At 44.8% G+C, this 23,276-nt stretch overlaps 1 protein-coding gene across 1 annotated transcript in view; it reads left to right on the top strand.

Annotated features, from left to right (window-relative positions):
• Window positions 1–23,276, top strand: part of LOC147747518 (vitellogenin-A2-like) — an 88,272-nt gene that overhangs the window by 52,175 nt on the left and 12,821 nt on the right. The window contains exons 25-30 of the mRNA XM_086953983.1: window positions 9,003–9,098; window positions 12,768–12,980; window positions 14,721–14,863; window positions 21,013–21,151; window positions 21,246–21,381; window positions 21,492–21,678. Of these exons, the coding sequence (XP_086810109.1) occupies window positions 9,003–9,098; window positions 12,768–12,980; window positions 14,721–14,863; window positions 21,013–21,151; window positions 21,246–21,381; window positions 21,492–21,678 (914 nt within the window). The remainder of the gene's footprint in view (window positions 1–9,002; window positions 9,099–12,767; window positions 12,981–14,720; window positions 14,864–21,012; window positions 21,152–21,245; window positions 21,382–21,491; window positions 21,679–23,276) is intronic.

Genomic DNA, 23,276 nt, shown 5'->3' with positions numbered 1-23,276 from the left:
AATTAATCTCCCGTGCCAACAGAATGTGTTTCTGTTGTAAAAAGCCTCAATGCCCTTGGGCCTGGTGTGTGCTGTGAAAAACAGTGGGTGTCGCTCTCGGTTGGTGTTCACAGCATGAGTAGCATTATCTGTCCCTGGGCACATGTAGGCTCCATGCCTCTCTAGGGGGGATGGCAGTGCCAAAGTTCTATATATAGCTGATCAACTGTGAGTTTTCGTGGACCTTTGGCAAATTTAGAAGGGACCGTCCGGCATTGTGCATTTTGTCAGTGGCAGCCTCTGTTCCAGCACACACAGAGAAGCTGCCACTCCATTCTAAAACGTATACATAAACGGTCTTCTATGTTAATGTACACATACATAAATGCTCCAAAATGTGTTGGTATACGTGCAGAAGCAGCCTTTTGTTCTTCCTGTATGCTGATAGACGCACTTCCCTCTGTTCTGCAGACATACAGAAACAACACTCTCTGCTCTAGTACACGTACACAGACTGCCCCCTCGTGTTTCTGTAGACACGCTCTCTCTTAATTTACCTCTCTACAGGTGGGCTTTAAGTTTATTTTTTCCTGTGAACATAGAGAAACCGCCCCCTCTGTTCCTCTACTGACACAAACTCCTACACATAAGGAAACAGCCGCTTTGTTTCTCAGCCTAGTAAGAAGCAGGCATTACTGTTGATGTGCACATCCTGAAACTGCCATACTGTTCTTCTACACATGATACAGTAGCGGCCCACTCCGCTGTTCTACGTGAGAGTATGAGGCGTGTTCTTGCAGACCTATAGAAGCTGGCTTTGCTCCTCCTGTAGACATAGTGAAACTGCCCTCTGTATTTAAAGAAGCTAGCCTTTCTGTTTTGGTAGACTTAAAAATAAAAAAAACACAGCAGCACTGCTGCCAGTGCACAAGATCCCCTCCAAAGACCCGGCCTGGATCACAAGAGTACACTGGCAGGGGAAGGAGCGGTAGTTGGCAAGTTTATTGCGCAGCTGCTGCCTGTCTGTGCCATTAACACCACAGTCCTCCACCGCCAGTGATAACAGCCTTTTCGCGCACTGCCTGTGCCGATAACAGCATATCCGGTTTCCACGAGTGACAACATACGCTGCAGCAGTGCAGTCCATCTGGCTGCATTAGTGAAAGCGTAGCCAAAAGGTAACCGAGTCGGAAACCGCATGTCCAGTCTGCACCAGTAACAGCACACCTGCCTGCACTAGTTACATCACACTTTTTTTGTTGCAGTTTTTATATAGCGTGAACTCGACCCGAAGGTATCTAAGCATTTTAAAACAAAAAATACCACGGCATCACTGCTGTCAGTGCCCAAGATCGCCTCCAAAGACCCGTCTGGATCCCAAGAGCACATTGGAAGGGGAAGGAGAGGTAGTGGGAAAGTTTATGGAGTAGCTGAGTACTGTCTGGGCCATTAACACCCCAGTCCTCCAACGCCAGTGATAACTGCCTGTTTGCGCACTGCCTGTGCCGATAAAAGCATATTCGGTTTCCACGAGTGACAACATACGCTGCAGCAGTGCAGCTCATCTGGCCGCATTAGTGAAAGTGTAGCCAAAAGGTAATATAGTCGGGGACCGCACGTCCAGTCTGCACCAGTAACAGCACACCTGCCTTCACTAGTGATATCACACTTTTTTGGTGCAGTGTTTATATAGCGTGAACTCGACCCAAAGTTATTGCAGCTGGATAAGACGTAAGAACCTTTTCTGGCACACCTTTCCGCTTTGCATTCTGGTATTTGTGGTCCTATATTTGAATGGACACAAACACGACAAGCACCAGAATGCAAGGAACATTTCGGTTCAGTCCTCTAGTGCAAGGCTCCTCCTCCCAGTGCCGCTGTCCCCGCAGAGTGCTCCAGGCTCCGGTTGACTTGTCTGAGGCAAATACAGAGCACCGGCCTTCAGGTCTGGTTGCTGGCCCGCAGCTGCAGAGGGGTGTGAGTATGCTGCCTGCATTCACAGGTTCGTGTCCCGGAAGGTCGGACCTGGCTCTTCACCCATTCCAGACACGCACGCGAAAACGGAGGTCTTCTGCCTAAGCCAAATTATGTTTTGAGACAAATACAGTGCACCGGCCTGCAGGTCTGGTTGCTGGCCTGCAGCAGCAGAGGGGTGTGAGTATGCTGTCTGCATTCACAGGTTCGTGTCCCGGAAGGTCGGACCTAGCTTTTCACCCATTCCAGACACACATGCGAAAACGGAGGTCTTCTGCCTAAGCCAAATTATGTTTTACGTAAAAAAAAAAAGACAAGCAACGGAGAGTGAAAGGGGAGGGTGGCGGAACGGACACACGGACAGCGGGAGGGGGGGCGGGAAGGCAAGAATTTTAAAAAACACTCACCTGGACTTCTTCCGGCGGCCGAACATGTACACCTTAGCACAGCGCTCCCTTCTCGTGGGCTCACCACGACAGCGAAGTACAACCAACGGACACACGGACAGCGGGGGGGGGGGGCAAGAATAAAAAAAAACACTCACCTGGACTTCTTCCGGCGGCCGAACATGTATACCTTAGCACAGCGCTCCCTTCTCGTGGGCTCAGCTATGACAGCGAAGTACAACCACGCCCAGGGAAGAAAACGCGGGAACGCCCCCGAATCTGGTCCGGCCTTGACGGACAGATCCGGCTTCCAATGGCTAGCCTCCATTTATGGAGCTAGCCAATGGGAGCCGGGGGCTGGTCATCGATCCCACATTATACTCATAAGGTTTTTTTTGCGCATGCGCACTACGTGCGCACTTGCAGGCAAAACCTAAAAATGACTAAAATCATCGTGCCATTCTGTGCATGATAGAATCATACCTTAATGGAAATACCTGAAGGCCATTACCATTTACTGCATCCATGCCTAGGGCAAATATCAAAGCAAATCCAACTGATTAAATAAAAATACCAACTGAACCTAAAGGACTCACCAAGCACCAGTTCGTAGTCTCAAGATGCATTTAGAATTGTCCATAATGCAGATCATTAGATACCCAAAACCCATATGCAAAGAAACAGATCCAGAAGAAATCATTAGGGTCTCACCTACATGAATTTTCACTTGGGTGTATATCTTAATCACCAATAACATATGTTAAATGCAGCATCCCATTATTAGAAGAACTGCCTGGTTTATAGAGGAACGAATAACTTTCAGAGGGCAAGACAAGAAAACATATATTTCACCCTTGGGAAGAGGGGTTCTGGGGCACATGGAGCTGTGGATATTAACATGATTATAAAGTTACACCAACCTGTCAAGCCCTGTTCTACTTCACTGTTTAATATAGTGATATGTCCACTTAAGGACTGGAGAGGTTTGCCATACGAAGTTGAATTTCCCATCTATACAAACAATCTCAGCACACTCCTCTGAACAAAATTGAAACCTATCTAGCACATGTATAAAAATGTATCCAGCACTGTGTATGAGTCCATTTATCATGAAGATAGCAATGTCCTATATTGCTTTTAAAACTGCATTTTTCAAAATTGCTTCTAGCCGTGTAGCCACCACGTTTCATTCAAAAGAACTTCTTTAGGACACAATAGTGGTAGTCTGAAGTCTTGTATTCCTGTTTAAATGCTTGTTGGATATAGGACAGTCTCTCCAATGTAATTTTTCAATGATGTTGTTCATAAACTAATGTTCAGGCTTTTCGTGAGTCAAAGGCTCTATGGTACATTTCTCATCTTCTTCTTCACGTTCTTTTCCTCATTAATTTAGCTCTCACTGTGTCCCAGATCACTGTGTGAGTAGCTCCACAAGGCAGCAGCTTTTCTTAGTATGACGTCCTCACCTCACAAATAACAGGAGCTTAACATTAAAACTTTGTTACATGCAGCAAATGCTATGGCACCGGTCACCAACCGTGAAGCATTTGCCGTTGAGTGTCTCTGCTCATTGCGATTATTGTAACACATGGCCTGGGCAGCTACATGGATTTATCCAATTTGGGTGCCCCTGTTTGTCTGTGCCCATCCCTTTGATTAGTGAAAGGTGTTGATGTATTCAGGGCACCTTTCTGGGGCATGGAGTTTATGGTTGAAATTAGGCCTGAGCGAAATCTCAATGACACTGATGTAATTAATGTCTGGAATTTTGGGAATATTGCTTTATACTTGTTATACAAAATTTCTAAAAATATGCGATTATCCCACATCATGTAATTATGCTCCGTTCTTGAAAAAATTATAGTACATGAGTATGGGAACAAAACCAATGACCAGAAAGCGAGCAGCTGTCATTCTCAGTATTTTTGGCGCTTTTGACCCTGTAATGCGTCTTTGCATTCAAAATGGGCACGAGGGCGCATTTTACAATCAAATACAGCTTTAAATACGATATTTTATTTGTGTAATTACATGTAATTTCAAACACTCAAACTTGTAATGTTGGGAGGAGAATGATATGCTGGATCTCGCTGCTTTATATCTGAAAATGTTTGCTAAAGAATTACTTTGGTTAAAAAAAAACAAAAAAAACATTGTAAAGCACCTGGCCAGGCCTAGTGTCGCTTAATTTGAGTCGCTGCTGTGCACTCACAGATGAGGAACCCAAAATGAAGGCTCAAGGGGGTGCCCGAGGGCAAATGGGTCCAATGCAGAAGATAACATTTATTGTGACAATCCAGTTAGGCACAAGAGCAACTTTGGGATCTGAAGTGACAAAAAAAAACTTATAAATTGCCTGTTTCGACTGGGAGATCCAGTTAGACTTGCACATGAAACATTCTCAACTCAGAAGTGAAGTAATACAAAGTTCTATTGGTCTTTGCACTCGCATCTGAAATGATGTACACCATTTACAAAACAAGTAAAAAGCTACTTTAGCCGCACACTTGATTGATGTGTACGGTATTAGACAGAAAGCAGTATTTATTTCTCTTAAAACTGCCTGCACATAGCTTAGCCCGTTCAAAGTCCATGATAGATCTGTGAACTACTCAAAACATATTCCATGGAAGCATTTTCAATATTTTATTTAGGTATGACTATTTTATCTCAATGTACATTTATATTTAAGTCCATATTCTGATTAATGTTTTTTGAAAAACAGAGAGTTTCTGACATAATATTTTGTAATATCCTGAAAGACCAATCAACAATTATAAACATTATAAAAACTATAAAGATATTAAACTGGCCCGGCGAGCTGACGCTCAACGTTGGTTCTCCCCAGACTTAAAAGCTAAGAAACTATCCCTGCGCCAAATGGAGCGAAAGTGGCGCCATTACTACTCCCCCGACTTAAAATCAGAGTATACCAAGGCTAGGAAGGTGTACATGAAGGCCATTCTTGCCACTAAATCTGCTTATTTCTCTTCGCGTATTCTTAACTCAGCAGACAGACCCAAGGAGATTTTCTCAATTTTAAATGAGCTGACTGACCTAGACAGTGTCCGCTCTAGGGTGATTCCAAACCAGACTTTTTGTGATGCCCTCAACACTTACTTTATTGATAAAATCGTGGACATCAAGTTGAGCATTCCCAGTTCCCCTGGCGATGTCCCTTCTGCTCCCTATACCACCCTCAAGGTCACATTAAACAGCTTCCCTACTATGACCTCAGAGCAATTCTTAGAGCTGCTAGCAAGAGTCAAGTCAGGGGCACCCTCCGACAAATGCCCACCTTACATCCTCAAAGAGTGCCTGTCTTCCGTCCCGACCCCGGCTTATACTCTGTTGAATGACTCTTTAACAACTGGTCTAGTACTGCTTGCCTTTAAGGAAGCAACAGTCATCCCACTTTTGAAGAAACCTGGGGCTGACCTCTCCTGCATGGCTAACTATCGGCCAATTTGTTTGCTCCCTTTTGTGGCAAAAGTCCTGGAAGCCCATGTTGCAAAACACCTGTCCAACTTCTTGGAGGGCTCAAATGGCCTTGATCCCCAGCAGGCATGTTTCCGCCCCGCCCATTTAACTGAGGCAGTGGTAGTTGCGGTTCTAGACTCTCTCCGTGACTGCGCTGACAGACATTCCCCTCAGGCCCTGGTGCTTCTGGAATTCTCGGCCGCTTTTGACACGGTCGACCATGATATTTTGATCGACCGTGTCAATCAGGCTGGCATCCGGGGCCTAGCTGCTGGCTGGCTAAGGTCTTTTTTGGAGAATCGTTCCCAATCGGTCCACCTTGGCACCCTGGTCGCCCCCAAACGGCCCATCACCCGTGGAGTCCCTCAGGGCTCATCATTGTCACCCCACCTGTTCAACATATACATCCTTCCTTTAATCAAGGCCTTAAGAGAAATGCAGGTGTCAGTGTTTAACTATGCTGACGACCTGCAATTGCTCTTTACTGTTGACAATTCTATCCTCTCCGTCTCTCATTTCCAAAATACCATGGTGTTGACAGGTGACAGTGCGAAATACTGGAGCACCCACTACTGGCCGTCAGACATGGGCCTAGCCACTACTCCCTCTTCCTCTGCAAAGACACTTGGAGTGACCCTGAATAGTGACCTCTCTTTAAAAACACAAGTGGGTCAAGTGGTTTCCAAGTGTTTTTTCCAGCTGAGGAAAATTCGAAAGGTGCGACGCTTCTTCACTCCAGAGGCCATTATCCAGGTGGTGATTACTACGGTATTGTCCCACCTGGATTATGCAAACTCTATATACCTAGGCCTACCTTTATATCTACTGAGGCGCCTCCAAATGGTCCAAAACTACGCAGCCAGACTTATTACTGCTCAACCTAGATGGCACTCTGCATCTCCTTTGCTTAGGGACCTGCACTGGCTCCCTATGGCTCAACGCTGCTCCTTTAAAACTGGTTGCATGATTTTTAAATCTCTCCCCTGCAAAAGCCCCGGATTCATTGACAATCTCATCATCAGGCACACTCCCTCCCGTAATCCCTCCTTCAGACACCCGCCTTCAATCGTAAACGTTCTGGTGGCTGTAGATTTGCTGTACTTGCATCTCGTCTATGGAACACCTTTCCCCTGGAGATCAGGTCCTGTTCAGACCTCATGTCTTTCAGGAAAGCTTTAAAAACATGCCTCTTTAGACAAGCATTTCAGTAAATTCCCTTCTATTTACGTCCCCAGGTGTCGCTCTCTGTTTATCTTAGCGCCAGGAAACCAATTGGTGGCAATGCGCTCAATAAATATTTTTTAACATAACATAACAATTCTGCATTGGAAGTCTCCCTACTAAGACACGTGTTTGAAAGGGATATGAAGAAATAGCTATACGGTTCTATATCATAATTTTTAATATGTGCACACTGTATTCTAAAGTGTACAATCATCAGACAGCCTATAGATTTAGGGACATGCTCTTGATGGCAGAAGAGATTTGAAAATTTACGGTCTGATTACGAGTTTGTCAGTAGGGGAACCGCTGACGCTTTTCAGCGGTCCGACAGCCCGCTTCCCTGGCAGTACGACCGCTGGATTACGAGCAGGGCAGGAAGACTGACTCAAGACTGCCGCCACTGTCTACTGTCTGGACTGTTCCCATGAGGCACAGAGTCAGACTGATTTGCATATGGCCATGTCTGAACTGGGGTGGTGGAGTGAGCTAAAGAATGATGATTGATTAAACCCAGATCAGTTGACTGGGGGTGAATGTTTTACTCAAACGCTCCGTCCTTCATCCCCTTTAGTATCACTTTATTCACCCTAAGTTGGCATGGTATGCACAGACGTGGGTCTCTTGCTCACTCTGCCACTGGATTCAGATAGGCTGGCTGATGAGGGTTCTGAACCCGAAACCAGTCCCAGGATGCTTGTTGATGGTCCAGGGAAGACATGGCTTGGCAGTTCAGGCTGGACTGTTCCCATGAGGCACAGGGCCAGACTGATTTGCATTGGCCATGTCTGAACTGGGGTGTTGGAGTGAGCTAAAGAATGATGATGGATTAAACCCAGATCAATTGACTGGGGGTGAGTGTTTGATTTTCTCAAACGCTCCATCCATCATACCCTTTGGTATCACTTTGTTCGCCCTAAGTTGGCAGGGTATGCCCAGACGTGGGTCCCTTGCTCACTCTGCCACTGGATTCAAGATAGCCTGGCTGATGAATGTTATGAACCCGAAACCGGTCCCAGGATGCTTGTTTCCGGTCCAGGGAAGACATGACTTGGCTGACTGTTCCCATGAGGCACAGGGTCAGACTGATTTGCACGTGGCCATGTCTGAACTGGGGTGGTGAAGTGAGCTAAAGAATGATGACAGATTAAACCCAGATCAGTTGACTGGGGGTGAGTGTTTGATTTGCTCAAACACTCCGTCCATCATCCCCTTTGGTATCACCACTGTCTACAGCAGCGGCAAGTCAAAGGCGGCCCATAGAGGCGGTCCTGGCATTGTTTTCACTGAACTATCCACTTACTACTTTCTGACAAATTTTTAATGGCGGGCACAGGGTCATACGAGAGTTGGTGGAAAGGCATTTTAAGTAGCCAAATAATGAGCGGTGGAGAATTGTGCCCATGTGAAACGCAATGCCAAAATGAAGGAGGAATTGAAAAGCACAAATATGCCTGACTGGTTGAGATCACATTCCGGATGTGTCCAGCAGTCGGCAGTGTGTGCAACATAAACATCCTCCTGCTCATTTCCTGCATTAAGAGCACCGCCATCATTACTCCGCCGCCGTTCACCTGCCAGCCCATGGGAAATTCCTAATACTGTAGGCAGGGAGGCCAGCTGCTCCGCGGAGTGCTTGGTACACAGTTGCGGCAGGTTGGCGGTAAAACCACCAAAGTCATAATCAGGCCCTAAATAATGCAATGGCACTGGTCAGATTCTGACCACAGGTTTATCAGCACATCTAAGCTGCCTTTCCATATTTTCCATGCGATTCAAGATTAAGGTCTAAGCTACTTGATTGCAACATTTGTTTGCAATTGAAGCAACATAGATAAGGTTGCCTAGCACAAGTCTATGGACTTTTGGCATTTTCTAAATGGTGTCTCTAGTGTGTGTGTTTTACCTTCTTCTATTCCCATGCAAGATGTATATGCTCACCACCATCCTTCAATTTTACAGAATTCCAACAGGAAAGCTTCCAGCAGCAGTTCTTCCTCAGGATCCAGTTCTTCAAGCAGCAGAAGTGCTAACTCTGCACATAAAACTCAACAGTTGGTAAGTGCAACATTCACACAGAAATGCTTCCTTTAAGGGACCCCAGATTAGTAGAATTTGAATTTACCTTACCTAATGAGGACTAACTTGTATTTTTGATGCTAGTGTTAACCATCTCTCAGGTGTTTCTTTTGTGCTCTCCTATTTAGCATTTTTCTAACATGGCAACCGGTTCCAGCTGCTATGTTTACCTGAACTGCAAGACTGTACTAAAGCCTACACTATGTTATAGATGTTTCCGTAGTATAAAAGAATATATGTATTCTTGACCCATACATGGGTGTATCGCTATAGGCCTGGGAAATGTATGTGTATAATGTATGTATGTATGTATGTATGTATGTATGTATGTATGTATGTATGTATGTATGTATGTATGTATGTATTTGCATACTTATATAGCGCTGTACTGTCACCCAGAGGGTATCTTGGCGCTTTGACTCAGCAAGCCAAAACCACTGATGCAGAGCTCATACTACTCTTGGAAACAGATGGGTTTTCAGCCCTTTTTTGAATGCTAGGAATTCACCCTGACTCCTTAGCGAGAGCGGAAGAGAGTTCCAGAGTCTAGTGGCCTCAAAGCTAAACGACCGACCTCCCTGTTCTAGGGACAGTCACCAGATATGCAGAGGAGGAGCGTAGGCTCTGCGATGTGGAATACCGAGAGAATAAGTTCTGCAGTAAGACTGGGCCCTGTCCATGTACAGCTCTAAAAACCAGGCAGGATGCTTTAAAAAGGATCCGCTGATGAACAGGCAGCCAGTGTAGATCCTGTAGTGCCATGGTGTAAGAGGCAACGCACGGTCGAGAAAGTGCCAGCTTAGCTGCCAACTTTTGGACCCGCTGCAGCCTGCCCACCAGCGTTCTAGGCGCCTTCAGGAGCAGTGTGTTGCAGTAATCCAATCTGCTTAGGATCAAGCCCACACTACCTCCGGCCTAGCCTGCGCTGGGAGCAGTGGTAGGACTTTACACAGCATCCGAAGCAGCATCATGCAAGTGGCTACGGTTTTGTTGACGAAAAGGTCCAGTTGTAGGTTGGGGCCAAACATGACCCCCAAATTTCGGGCAGACTCTGCTGCAGTCACTGCCCCGGAAAAGGAAGAGGGCCAGAAATCATCCGGTAGTGAGCGTGGGACACGGTCATTGGAGCAGTACAGCACCTCCGTTTTAGATCCGTTAAAGTGGAGAGAGTTGGAGCGCAGCTAGTTCGATGTGGCAGTCATACAGCAGTGAAATGTCTCTAAGGAGACAGCGTCTTTGCCCTCCAAAGAAAAAAACAATTGGGTGTCGTCGGCGTAGTTAAACACGGAGATACCGAAAGATCTTATCAATTGGATCAGAGGGCGGAGGTACAGATTGAATAGTATCGGGCTGATGGCCAAGCCCTGCGGCACCCCCTGCCCGACTTTCCGCACTTCCGACTTGAAAGGCGGCAAAGCCACCACCTGCTGTCTGTTGTTAAGGTATGAGACTAACCAGTCCCTGGCCAGCCCCGTAACCCCGATCTCCTCCAGTCTCTCAATGAGGGTGGAGTGGCTGACCGTGTCAAACGCGGCAGACATGTCGAGCAGCACTAAAAAGGCTGCCCGACCTGTGTTGACCCGCGAACGAAGATTGTCTAACACGGCCACAAGCGCAGACTCCGTCCCATGCGCTGGTCGGAACCCAAACTGAGCCACATCCAGCCAGATGTTATCCTCTAGGAAATTGGATAGAGAGCGGGTAACCAACCAAATCAGGAGTGAGCAAACATCTCAACATACCTTACACATGGATGTAAAGCTTTTATAAAAATGTGCATTAAGTGCTTCAAATTCTTTAGAAGCTGGTTGATATTTCAGAATATCTGATTTCGAAATATGTAGGAATAAGGGGAAGCTGATCTTAGACAATGACTCTAACTACAGTTCATACATTGCAATGCAAGGTGCATTAAACCCAAATAAGTGTCTATCTCCCTGGGTATAGGCGTAAACTGACCAAAAAGGAGTTAACTGCAGGTCATTATAATAGAGCTTCTCAATGATCAGATCTCAAAACTACATAAAAAATGAAGTCTGTATTGTGGTATTCAACACAACCCCACATTTCTGTGGTATGTTAATGTGAAAAAACAATCCTCCTAAGCTTTCATGTTAAATCTATTGACAGCAAAAAAAGGTTATCTGTTTATGTGTGCATGTATGTATATGGTATTTGTTAAGCGCATATATCACCCAAAAGTCTCATTGCACAAGCTTATACTCAGACACCCAGGGAACAAGGGGGGCCGTTTAAGGGGGATGGGCTCAGAATAGCCAGGTTTTGTGGGATCTCTGGAATTTCTAATAATCAATTACCAGGCATAGGTTTAGAGGCAGGGTGTTCCATGTCACAGGGGCAACTCTAGAAAACAATCTGCAGCCGTTCTTAACTGTGCGGATCTTGGATACGGTTAGAAGCTGTTTTCTAGTGGAGCGAAGGGTTCTTGCTGGTTGATGTTTTATCAGTTTTTTTGCTAGATATTGGGGTCCTTTACTGTTGAGGTTTTTTTGTACCAGACAGCCTAGTTTGAAGTTGATCCGCTTTAAAATAGGAAGCCAGTGAAGTGTTTTTAGGCTAGGGGCTGAGGGCGAACGGGGTGGGAGGTTGAGAACCAGCCTAGCCGCTGTATTCTGCAGGACTTGAAGCTTTGTTAGATGTTCTTCATTTATGGGTGCTATTAAGGTGTTACCGTAGTCCAAGCGGCTTATGATTAGTCCCTCTACTAGAGGCATACTGGAGGATAGAGGGACCCATTTAAAGATTTTTCTGAGGCTGCAAATTAGTCCATAGCATGTGCGAGCCACATGGTTGACGTGATCAGACATAGAGAGTTTGTTGTCTATTATCACTCCAAGATCGCGGGCTGACGTCTTAGGAGACGGGCAGGGTCCAAGGGCGGGCAACCACCAATCATGGGGCCACAGCTTTTGGGCATCACCAAAGAGTTATTTTTCTGTTTTACTAGCATTAAGTAAAAGATGATTGTTTATCATCCAATTATTAATGTCTGTCATGCATTGCTTGAATCAGTGTTTAGTATTGATAGGGTCAGGTCCAAGGGTAATTAGCAATTCGGTGTCATCCGTGTACGATACTGTTTCAAAGCTGTAGGCTTTAATTATCTTGGCAAAGGGAGACACATACAGATTAAAAAGCGTAGGGCTTAGGATGGATCCCTGTGGTACACCCTTGTCGATGGGCTGGCTGCTGGAGGTAAAGGCTCCTACTTGGACTTTAGATGTTCGGTCTGTCAGATAACTCCTGAGCCTTAGAACTCAAAATCATTTTTTTTTAATGGCATAGTTGGGCAGCAAAATCATTAATTGAACTGTGCAGAGACCACCAAGGGGTGGCACATCAGCATCTTCTTATGCCCAAAACCGAGACCATATAGAAACCACTGACCACAAAATATGTGTACCCTCCAGGCAAACACTATCACCACTCTCCTACATTGCCAGGTAAACTAGCAAAGACAGGTTCCTTTCCATAAAGGCTTTTCTCCTGGGTACATCACCCTGATGTTAAAATATATCCAACAACTGCAGCATCTTCTGCAACAGATGCTGTTTGCCTTTGGTTTCCAGTGACTTAAGTTAAGCTTCATTTTAACTATATATTACCATGTTTTTCCCATTGTTCTAGCCACGGTTTATGGGAGACAACAAGCCCCCAGTGCTGGCAGTTACTGCTCAAGCCGTGAGAAATGACAACAAGAAACAAGGATATCAGGTGATCGTGTACGCCGACTACCACGCCTCCAAGCCCCAGATCCAAGCCTATGCAGTAGAAATCACCGGCTCCAGCAGATGGCGCGCTTGTGCAAATGCTGTCATTGTCAACTCTCATGAGGCACAGGTGAGGCACAAAAAACTCAGGTTAAAAGATAAAGCCACTTTAAGTATGATTTCACTAAGATTTATATACTGTGTTATAAAAACATGATTATTCTCAGAAACTGAAACCCCATTAAAAACCTTACAAATCTATTATTGAACATTTTGTTGCATTAGACCTAGACCCAAAATCACTGTACCACTTACCAATAATATTAAGTTCTCTCATTTTTCTTGATGCTTGAAAAAAGTAAGCCTCGCTTCTTTTTGTGACTGAATTATACATTTATAAATGAATGTCAGTACTTCAAAGTTGTTCTGTCTTTGAGAGAGACCCCAAACATATCTCCATCCTCTAGGAGATTAGCTTAGTTATTGAGTACCCTCAAAAGTAATTCGAGGCTGAGGGGAACTGTGCTTCACAGAGTGCTGGTAATTCTTTGTGACATAGCTCAATAACAATTGCGAGGACACTTGGATTTTTTCAAACATGTGTGTACATATGCAGACAATATAATTAGAAGGAAGCTTTCTACCAGACACTGTGAATGACCAAAAAAATCTTGTAACAAACCTTTTTAACCACTTAGAATAGGAAGATCACAAGAAATTACGAGGGTGCTCATCTGTATAAATCTTAGACATACATAGGGTTAATTATACACTTGGTTCCAGTGCAGGGCTGATGAATGACCTCTGATGATTTTTCACTGATGCTCAATTCTGGATCCTAAAGGTAGATCAAGAAGAACCAATATCCCTTAAATAAGGACTTGCAAATTCGTTATTTTACTTGCGAAGACGCTATGTAAACCTGCATATCTCTGATTGCATAAGAGAGAAAGGATGTCTTGTTGTTAGTAACATAATTCAGTCTTTTACAACAATTGCAATCTTAAAAAAATTGCACGATGGTTTGTGCCTATCACTTTCAAATCCAAAGTGGCTGAAGTTCTTTTCAGAAGGAGGCATGTCATTTAGTCCTTAGTAGTTGTCGTAGGCATGCAAATCAACACATTCCAAGAGGAGACCTTTGAAAGCTTTCCCACTGCTTTAACGCAACTTTCACTTTTAATGTTATTTCTAAAAATACCTTATTTAAACAGGTACTCCATCTTGCAAATTTAAAGAGGGTATATTGCTTTATTAAGCTATACTAATATTTTGCTAGGACAGGATAGCAATAATGAAAAGATGGTAGAAACATTTGTTGATAGGCCCAATGCCAAGTACGCGGGTTCGTTTTGTAGCATGATGTCCATTCTAAACAGAGGTTATCAAAGGAAGTTTGTAGACATCCCAATCTTGTACTACTAGCCTGGAGCTCAAAATCAAATGAAATCACCTCACAAATTCAGAAGCTAATTGATAACTATTTCAAAGGAAGCAATAATTTGTTGGAAGAGTCCAAAACCTCACATAAACGAGCAATGGTGGAACTAGGTGAAGAAATATATAGAACTATGCAAAGTGCTAAAAACAAAGTAATTATAAATAGGTTGTTTGGTACATGAGTACCCTAAAAATTACCTTGCATAATAATACATTAAAATACCATGAGTTTAGCTGATTTAGATATTAACCACCAGTGCAATGGTTGAACAAACGTCAAGCACACCAGCAATGCAAGACAGATGTGGGCACTTTAGTATTTTTCCTATTAGATTCAGCATGTTAAAAAGTTAAACTACGCGTATAGAATGAATTGATGAATTGTTAAAAAAAATCCAATTGCCATGGACTTATTTTCTGTCTGTTTCAGGCTCATTTGAAATGGGGGCGCAATTGTCAAGATTACAAAGTAACAGCTAAGGCTGAAATGGGTCACTTTGGTAGCCAGCCTGGCCTAAGGATAAAGCTAGAGTGGCCACGAATTCCTTCAAAGCTCAGAAATGCCCAGCAGTGGTAAGACTTTATTGCTTGCTTTAATCATTTATAATTAAATACAGCAAAAATGTGCTTGTTTGCTAAGTAATTAGTGTAGGAAGATTGGAGTCTGAAAATAACTCTGACTCAGACATGAGAAACTTAAGGATTGTGCAGATCAGATCAAATATTTTGTAGTACCTGGTATTGGACAATAAAGATTATACAGAAATAATGATGTGTGTTAAAATTCAAAGTTGAAATGAGATTGTCAAAGTTAAAGTAAATTCAAAAGACATTATGTTTATGGTCTCAATTCTTTAGAAAGAGAGCATTCATTTGTACACAAAGATTTACTACTACATAAAACTCGAGTACTCCAGCAGCCAGTATTGCACCCGTGTTCTCCTTCGTATGCATTTGTGCATGCCTAAATGTAACAGGTGAACTGCTGCACTTGTAAATACGCAGCAGAAGCTTATTTGCATTTTAAAACATTTCTTTCTTTTTTTATGCTCATTGAGGACTGCCTTTTTCTTGCACAGCCATCAGTTTTGTTGGTATTCCCTCTATTTTCCCATTCAGTATAGAGATTTACTCCTGAGAACGATAGGATCAATTTTCAAACCGTGAACAGGGAAGAATGCACCTTACAAACGTCTGTCTGTGTTACGAAAACACACAGGCTCACAAGATCACACTCATCATGTGAGACCATACAGGGGCGGCCTTAGGCATGTGCAAGCTGTGCGCCTGCACAGGTCCACCAAACCCCAGGGGCCACCACGCCAATATATATCCTTAATACTTAATATAATAATCCTCTGAGGATGGATACATATTTGCGTGGCGGCCCCTGGCAGGGATTTGGTGGCCTTCGGCTCAGTTCCACTTCCAAACACCCTGACCCCCCCTCTTCCCTGGCATCTGCGCTCCGCCCCGCCCGGACCCCCTCTTCCAGGGGCCCCCGACCTACGCTCCCTGCCCAGGCCCACCATGAGCCTAGAGCTGCCCCTGGAACATATGCTCTCATATAGACTTCCACGATACAGCAGTACATTCATCTGCAAGTGTAAATTCCTGGTAAATTCACATTTTGTAAATGCAAATTAAATTAAAGTCGTAAAACGGGCCACTAGATCACCTTCTCAACCAATGTGTTTGCATGTCCTCTAGACTCAGGCTCCCCAACCCAGAGAAAGTGACGTTGTGGAAGAGCAGATATAAAGTGGAAAGAATTTTAAAGACATAACACCTTCATTTAGGTAGCACAAAATATTTCAGATTGCAATTTTTCAAGATTTCTATAATCCCCATACCCAGTTGCTATTTTAGAAAAAAAGAACTATAACCACATTTCAAAGGCAGTGAGGTGAAGCAGTGGTCGTGCACTATTGGGGAGGGCTTAAACATGGAGCCCAACTCAGCTGGACAAAAGAACTAGAACCAAATGTGAAAGCCAGGTATCTCATAGGTAAGTTAAAAAGGTAAGGTCAGTTACAAGTACTCCAGCTTCCAATTTTTCACAGGTGGATAAAGCATGCTAGGGAGCAAGGGAGGAGAATATTTAGGTGTGCATTTATTTTTATGGGTGGCATTTTCCTGATATCAATTTCTAACTTGGTGTATTGACTCAACTTTCTTCCAGAGTTTTGTCACTAGTGGGTTTTTCATGTGTGAGGAAAACCAAGTATAAGTTCAAATAAAATTTTTGTGCACTAATACTTTCAAAATTGGTTCTTAAACCTTGTACCAGTATGATTTCGTAGCCATCTAATTTTAAAGTTCCTGCCATGGGATTCTTACATTTCTCACAAATTGTGTGAGTTGTGTTACTACCTCCCCTGAGACCTGTGTTTATACCACCCGCGTCACTACCGTAAAAGAAAGCTATTGGCAGACCAAAGAGGCATCTGAATGATGTTGTTTTGCTGTCAATTGCACTCTATAGTTTTCTTCATCACTTTTCGCTGTTTTTGTGTAAGTCTAAAGGTGCACAAATGAAGAACACAGGACAATAATGCAAAACATAGAAATAGGACTTTGTGAAAAATACTAAAGTACAATAGTGTTTCCGTGAAAGAAACAATGCTGCTGCCTTTGGTACAGGGGGCCGATATTTCAGCAGTGCTGCAAAACCGGCCCCTGTACCAAAAACGACCGCCACTGGTCCAAAACCGACCCCCACCCTTCCGGCCACCTGGAAAAACACTCAGTGCCCGCTGCACACTGTCCAGCCCTGGAGCAAACCAGTCTCAAGGCACTCGACCCGAAGTGAGTCTAGTTGTCATATTCTGAAGCAGATGGATTTTAGCTAAGAAATGTGTGGCTACACGAGCTGGGGCACTTTGCAGTCATCCAGGCAGGAAGAGACCACGCCCTGGATTGCTGTTTTGCAGCAATCAGTAGGTAAGATTGGATGATTTTGCAGAGTGTTCTAAGGCATGGAAAGCAAGCACAGATGTGTTTGTTGACCTGCAGCATCAGTGAAAGATTGCAATAAAAATGAAGCCCTGGTGAAGCTCTGTTGGGGTAGGTTCAGGTTAGGAGAACATCTCAGCAGGCCACCAAGTGTCCAACTAAGAGGACTTGGAGACTTGCAGGCACCTCTGTCTTGCTAATGTTTAGATAGAGAACCCTGAAGCTCATTCACACATCAATAGGGGGAGAAAATAATCTAATTATATGACCTGATAATGAGTTAGGCATTGTTAGAACTGGCTATTTCTGGTTGGCTAAGGCTGACGCCAAAGCTAGGCAGAAACCACTATTCTAGTCAGGGCAAGGGAGTCACACGCCAAGATAACCCCTGCTCACCCCCTTGGTAGCTTGGCACAAGCAGACAGGCTTATCCCGGAGGCAATGTGTAAAGCATTTGCGCCAGCACACAACAGCAACAACATCCTAGGCACACCACAAAAGGAACTCCACACAAGGTTACATAAAAATAACTTCTGTATTGTCAAAACACATCAGATAGAATCACACATGTACATTGTGCCAACTGGCACAAGCAATATTCACAAGGGATTATTTACACAAGGACAGGGCCACATGGCCACTGTCAGAATCAGCACTTAGTAGAAATAGCACTTCTAGAACTTTGAATAAGTATAGTACAAAATAAGAGTTATAAATCACAACCAGTAACTACTGGTAACAGGTAAGTACCACCTACGCAACCCTAACCACCTTAGGAGAATGTCACGCAGGGAACCAGGACCTCACTAGGACCACCTGTACTAGAATGAACAACCACCTAAGTAACACAATACAATTAGGGGTATAAGCAAGAACACATTACACATGATGCAGCACAACATTCAGAGGTGTAGGGAAGGAAAACACATGATGCATAAAACATACATTCAGCGGTGTAAGTACAAGGCACATGATGCATCAAAACACATTCAGAGGTACCGGAGAAAACAAATGATGCCTAAAACATTCAGGTGTGTAAGAAAGGAAAAACACATGATGCATAAACCAACACATTCAGAGGTGTAAGAACAAGGAAGACACATGATGCATAAGACCATTCAGAGGTGCCAGACCACAACTCAATAGCGCAAAAACACATGATGCCTAAAAACATTCAGAGTTGTAAGATCAAGGTGCGTAATCATATTAAATGCATTACATTTCTTAGCACCACATCACATTGCGCAAAACTCACATTAGGCAATTACCATCACATAGGTAATCACATTGCGCCTAAATAAAATCACATACCAGCCCCCATCTAATAAAGGGACTAAAGAGCCCTGTGTCCAGAATGTCAGGGTGCGCTGCCAATGCAGCGCCAGTCAGGGGTGCGCCACCAGCGCAAAACCTAAACGTTGCAGGTGCCCACTACTTCCTGGGCACCTGGGAACAATCACAAGACCTAAACGGTGCCGCTGCCCACTAATTGCTGGGCAGCTGAGACTTTCCCACTGTGGCAAGAACTCTCACTAGCCCCTGGGACAAAACTGCGCCAACTGCTGGAGCCATACAGGCTCTGACACCAAAACATGCCCATTGTTGAAGCCCACAGGCTCTTCAAATAACATTGCCCCCAGGGAGCACACTGGCCCCTTAAATAATTCTGTCCCCAAACACTAGCGCTCAGAAATGGGGCCAGGGGGGTAGCCACACAGACTCTGGAACAAATATGCCCCAAGTCAACTAGGCATCAGCACCACTGGCCGTGGGGACCCCCACTGGGGCTCTTAAACGAAAAAAAATGTGCCCCAACGTTGGAGTCCCTCCTGGACTCAAGAGAACAGAAATGCCCCTGGGAGCCTTCTAGGCTCTAGGAGCAATGAGGGGGGCCAACAACAGCTGTGGGGGCCCGGGGGCGGGCACAGATCATGTGCCCTGACATCACCCCCTTTGTACAACAAAGCCTGGGCCCCTCTGGGCCTGAGTCACTATGGCGGCCGCGTCAGAGCAGCCCCCTTCTACGCGGGGCTGCTCGAGAGCAGGACACCGGCAGGGTGCCTCGCTCAACTTCCCCCCCAGTCGGCCTTTACTCACCGGCTCTTGGGCAGTCTGCGGCTCTCTTCCTTTGGTGGTGGTAGCGCATGGCGGGGCTCTCCCTCCTCATGGGAGCCCCGCCTTCACAAAGCGCCCGGTTCGCTGCCCACCCGGTCCCCCATCTCGGGACCGGGACTCGAGGTGGAGCCTTCGTGGCTCCAAGGCAGCCCGTTTCCTCTCCTGGCCGCTCAGCTTCCTCTCACCACAATCGCGGGGCTCTCTCTCGAGCATGGGAGCCCCGCACCACAACAAACGCCAGCCTCTTCCGGCCACGCTCTTCCTCCTGCTTCTGTCCCGCTGGCCCCGCCCACAACCAGAGAGTTTCCAACGCGGCTGGGGCAGCGGCAGAAAAAGGCGGGGTGGGCACCCGCTTGGGTCATATTAAAAATAAGCGCTTCCAGGCGCTAGGGCAAGAGAATAAAGCGCTTCCAGGCGCTGGGGCAAATGCAGCGCTCGAAATACAAATAAAGCGCTCTCCCAGGCGCCAAGGCAACCAGGGATCCTGAAACAAAGGGGGAAGCCCTTTCAGGGTGCCATGAAGACACGACAAGGTCCTGGGGCAAGGAAAAGGGAGCAGGTACTCCCAGCAAAGCAAGTCCCCCAGTCCATCAGTAATCCAGGGGCTGGGCAGGGCCCAGGGTGGCAAGCCTTCCCCTGGGCCCAAGCAGCAGCACGCCCCTGGCAGGATTCAAGTCAGAAACAAGAACATTTTGGAAGGGGACACAGCCCCTTTTTATACAGATAAATCCTTTGTCTAGCAGGGTGCAGGCAGTGTGAGAACCAGCTACAACTGGTTGTAGGGAAATCCCTTCACTGGCCAGGCTAGGGACATCAGACGCACCCCAGGGGGTGGAGCCAGCATTGTGTGGGGAAAACCCAGCCTAATTCAGGACCCTCAAACCAGACGGTCAATCCACAAGCAGGCCCAGGCTCACTCCTCCCCTCACATCAGCATGCTAAACACTCAATTCACCACCGGGGCAGACCCTCCCAGACTCTTTGAGCCAGGCTCACCAGCCAGCCTCAGCCAATCACACGCCAGAAACAAATTACACAAATATGCCAACTTCTAGAAGTGGCACTTCTACACTAGACACAATCATGCCGCATATATGATTGCGCAGCATTCAATCTCATGAGTTCGCACATACCAAACTCGACCCTGCACTCCCCACACATCAGGAACTACCATGGGCATACATATTCCCCATTCATTCCTATGGGAGGGCAGGTCACTCTCACCACACACACAGGGAGCTCACGCACTTTACACTGTACCACAGTGAAAAAGTGCGCAGAGGCCTAAAATCACCAACACCAGGTAACAGAAACAGGCTAGGAAAAAGCAAAAAGGGCAGGGTCCAACAGGTATCATCCAGGTAACAGGAGAATATAAATCTGGAAGAACAGAAGAACTTCACAAAAGGAGAGCAAGAATAAGGATACACATTACATAAAGTAGGGTTGATCGATGAAATTGATCAATATAATGATAAATCCTCCTTAACTCACAGAGAAACGAATGGTGCACCAAATAAGGCATAACCGAGTATAGTTTTACATTCAATTGAATTACTTGTCAAACCATAACTAGTAACACGCGCAAGTTTTACCTAGCTAAAATCTATCTTCAGCAGGCAATGTGATTCATGTTGGTGATTGTCTTGCAGGGCTTCACAGTTTGTTCCTGGAGCTGCATATATGGCAGGATTTTCTGAAAAATATCAAAATAATCCTTCCCGGCAGGCAAAGATAATTCTTTCTCTAAGCTCTTCCAGGACCATTGATGCGGTTATACAAATACCCAGGGTAAAACGCCTACAATCACATATAAGTACAATTATCTTATATATTTTGCAAATGTAGTTTTCCTTGTAATATGACTTTGTGTCCCCTTGCACAGCTCACACTCTACTATAGAGCCATTCAGCTCCCGCTGGCGATCCCGACTGCTCGACCTGCGCAGACTACAGACCTTCAGGCCCCCGGGTGGAACATCTTTACTGAAGTCCCAGCAATGCTCATGGACTCGCTCAAAGGTATGTCTTTTATGGGTGCCACAGGAAGAGTTATCATTTTCTGGACTACATGCTAATGGAAATGAATTCCTTGTTTATTTCTTCTAAATAGAAATGTTGTTTTCTCTTAGGTCATTGCACTGTCTCACACAATAGAATCACCACCTTCAATGGTGCTACGTTTAACTACTCAATGCCTGCAAGCTGCTACCACGTCCTCGCCCAGGACTGTAGCCCAGAGCTGAAGTTCCTGGTAACGATGAAGAAAGAAGAAGGATCTCCTGAACAGAAGGCCATCAATGTCAAACTGGGCAGCTAGTGAGTAACTGCAGTAATACCAGTGGACCTCATTATCAGAAAATGCACGCTGAGCAGCGGAGTGTATTGCAATTCAAGAAAGGCCCTTACCACAACCATTTTGTGAACCTAAGTTTACATGCATCTAGATTTATATCTATACCATTTCAATCCTTCCATTTCCCCCCCCCACTGGGCCTATGTATCATGCGTTGTACACATTTTCATTTTAAGCTTTTGTTAAAGTTACTGTTTCTTTTAATGATTTCTTTTTAGACTTTTTGCACTAATCTCACTTCCATCTTGCATACCACCGAGTAAAGTCTTGGTTCCCTAGATCTTTTGTCCATCTTGAAGGAGATTCTCAGTTTGGTGAGAATTTAGGAATAAAAGCACATGTTCTGTCAAATTGGGATTCACCATACATGGTTAGTGGCTTCAAAGTTCCTACTACAAAAGAAAAGAGAGTTTCATGAACCACAGATCTTGGGAGTACTTATTTTTCCAACAATGGTTACAGAGGAGGCTGTCGTGAGACATCAAAAATTATGGGCATGGGATGTAAGAAGCATAAAAAGACTTTTATATCACAAAGTATAGTGTATAATGTTGTGGTGGCAAAATCAGGATCACATCGCTTTCCTACATCTAAAGGGGCAAAAATACCAATAACAATCACAAACAATGACATCTATCAGAAAAGAAAAATTGTTAGATGCTTAAACTTTGTAGGTACTAAAATAGATATTTTTATTTTTCAACCAGAACTCTTTAGTTTAGAGCATGATTTAGTTATGTAACTCAAACATGGAATTTTCCCCTCACAAGGAATGCTCCCAAGGACACAAGGTTGTCAATGCATGACTAAGATGTTGCATTTGAAGGTCACCATGGGCTCAAAAATGGGCGAGAAAAAATCTGCCCACACCCCTCTAGCTGGGGTTTTTAAAAAACATTTATAATCCTTGTGATTTTGCAGCTATGACTGAAAACTGGTGAATTGATCCCTTAGAGCCATGAGCGCTAGTGTCAGTGCACCTGCAGCACTAATGATAGCTACACCCTCAGTGATTGAATGAGCTACAAATACGCTTCAATATTGAACCAAATTTGCAAAACATATAATATCAGAGGAATCTTTCGGAGGGCGGCCTGGCAATGTATCCTGAAATATTCAACTAGAGCACAACTAGTTGTAAATGATTTTCTAGGTTTTCGACATGTGAGCAATTTAATTAAGGATTGTCCATAGTTTAAGACCATTTAGAGACTGTAATAAGTGAGGAAGGACACTGATAACATTGTCTTAATGGGCGGTAAATTCCGTTCCGTTTGCGGAATTTGTGTAATTTGTGTAATTTTGTGTTCCGCGGAGAACACGAAATTGCCCAAAATTCTGCGTTCCGCGACTTCGTGAAATTTTTTGCTTGTTCGCGTTCTCAAATGCGAGTTCCCAAGATATTTCCCCCCGAGCACGCGAGCAGCGATTGCGAACAGTAAAAATTTATCCTGAACAAGCAATTCCGCGTGTTCGTGGAATTTCTGCATGTTTGCTGAAATTTGTTATCGTTTCACAGAGATTTGTGTAACACGATTACGCAAATTCCGCCCACCCCTCA

This window comes from Lissotriton vulgaris, chromosome 1_1 (assembly GCF_964263255.1).
Source record: "Lissotriton vulgaris chromosome 1_1, aLisVul1.2, whole genome shotgun sequence".
Taxonomy (NCBI): Eukaryota; Metazoa; Chordata; class Amphibia; order Caudata; family Salamandridae; genus Lissotriton; species Lissotriton vulgaris.
Note: the sequence above shows the minus strand (reverse complement) of the source record. Positions and strands in the feature narration are given on the sequence as shown.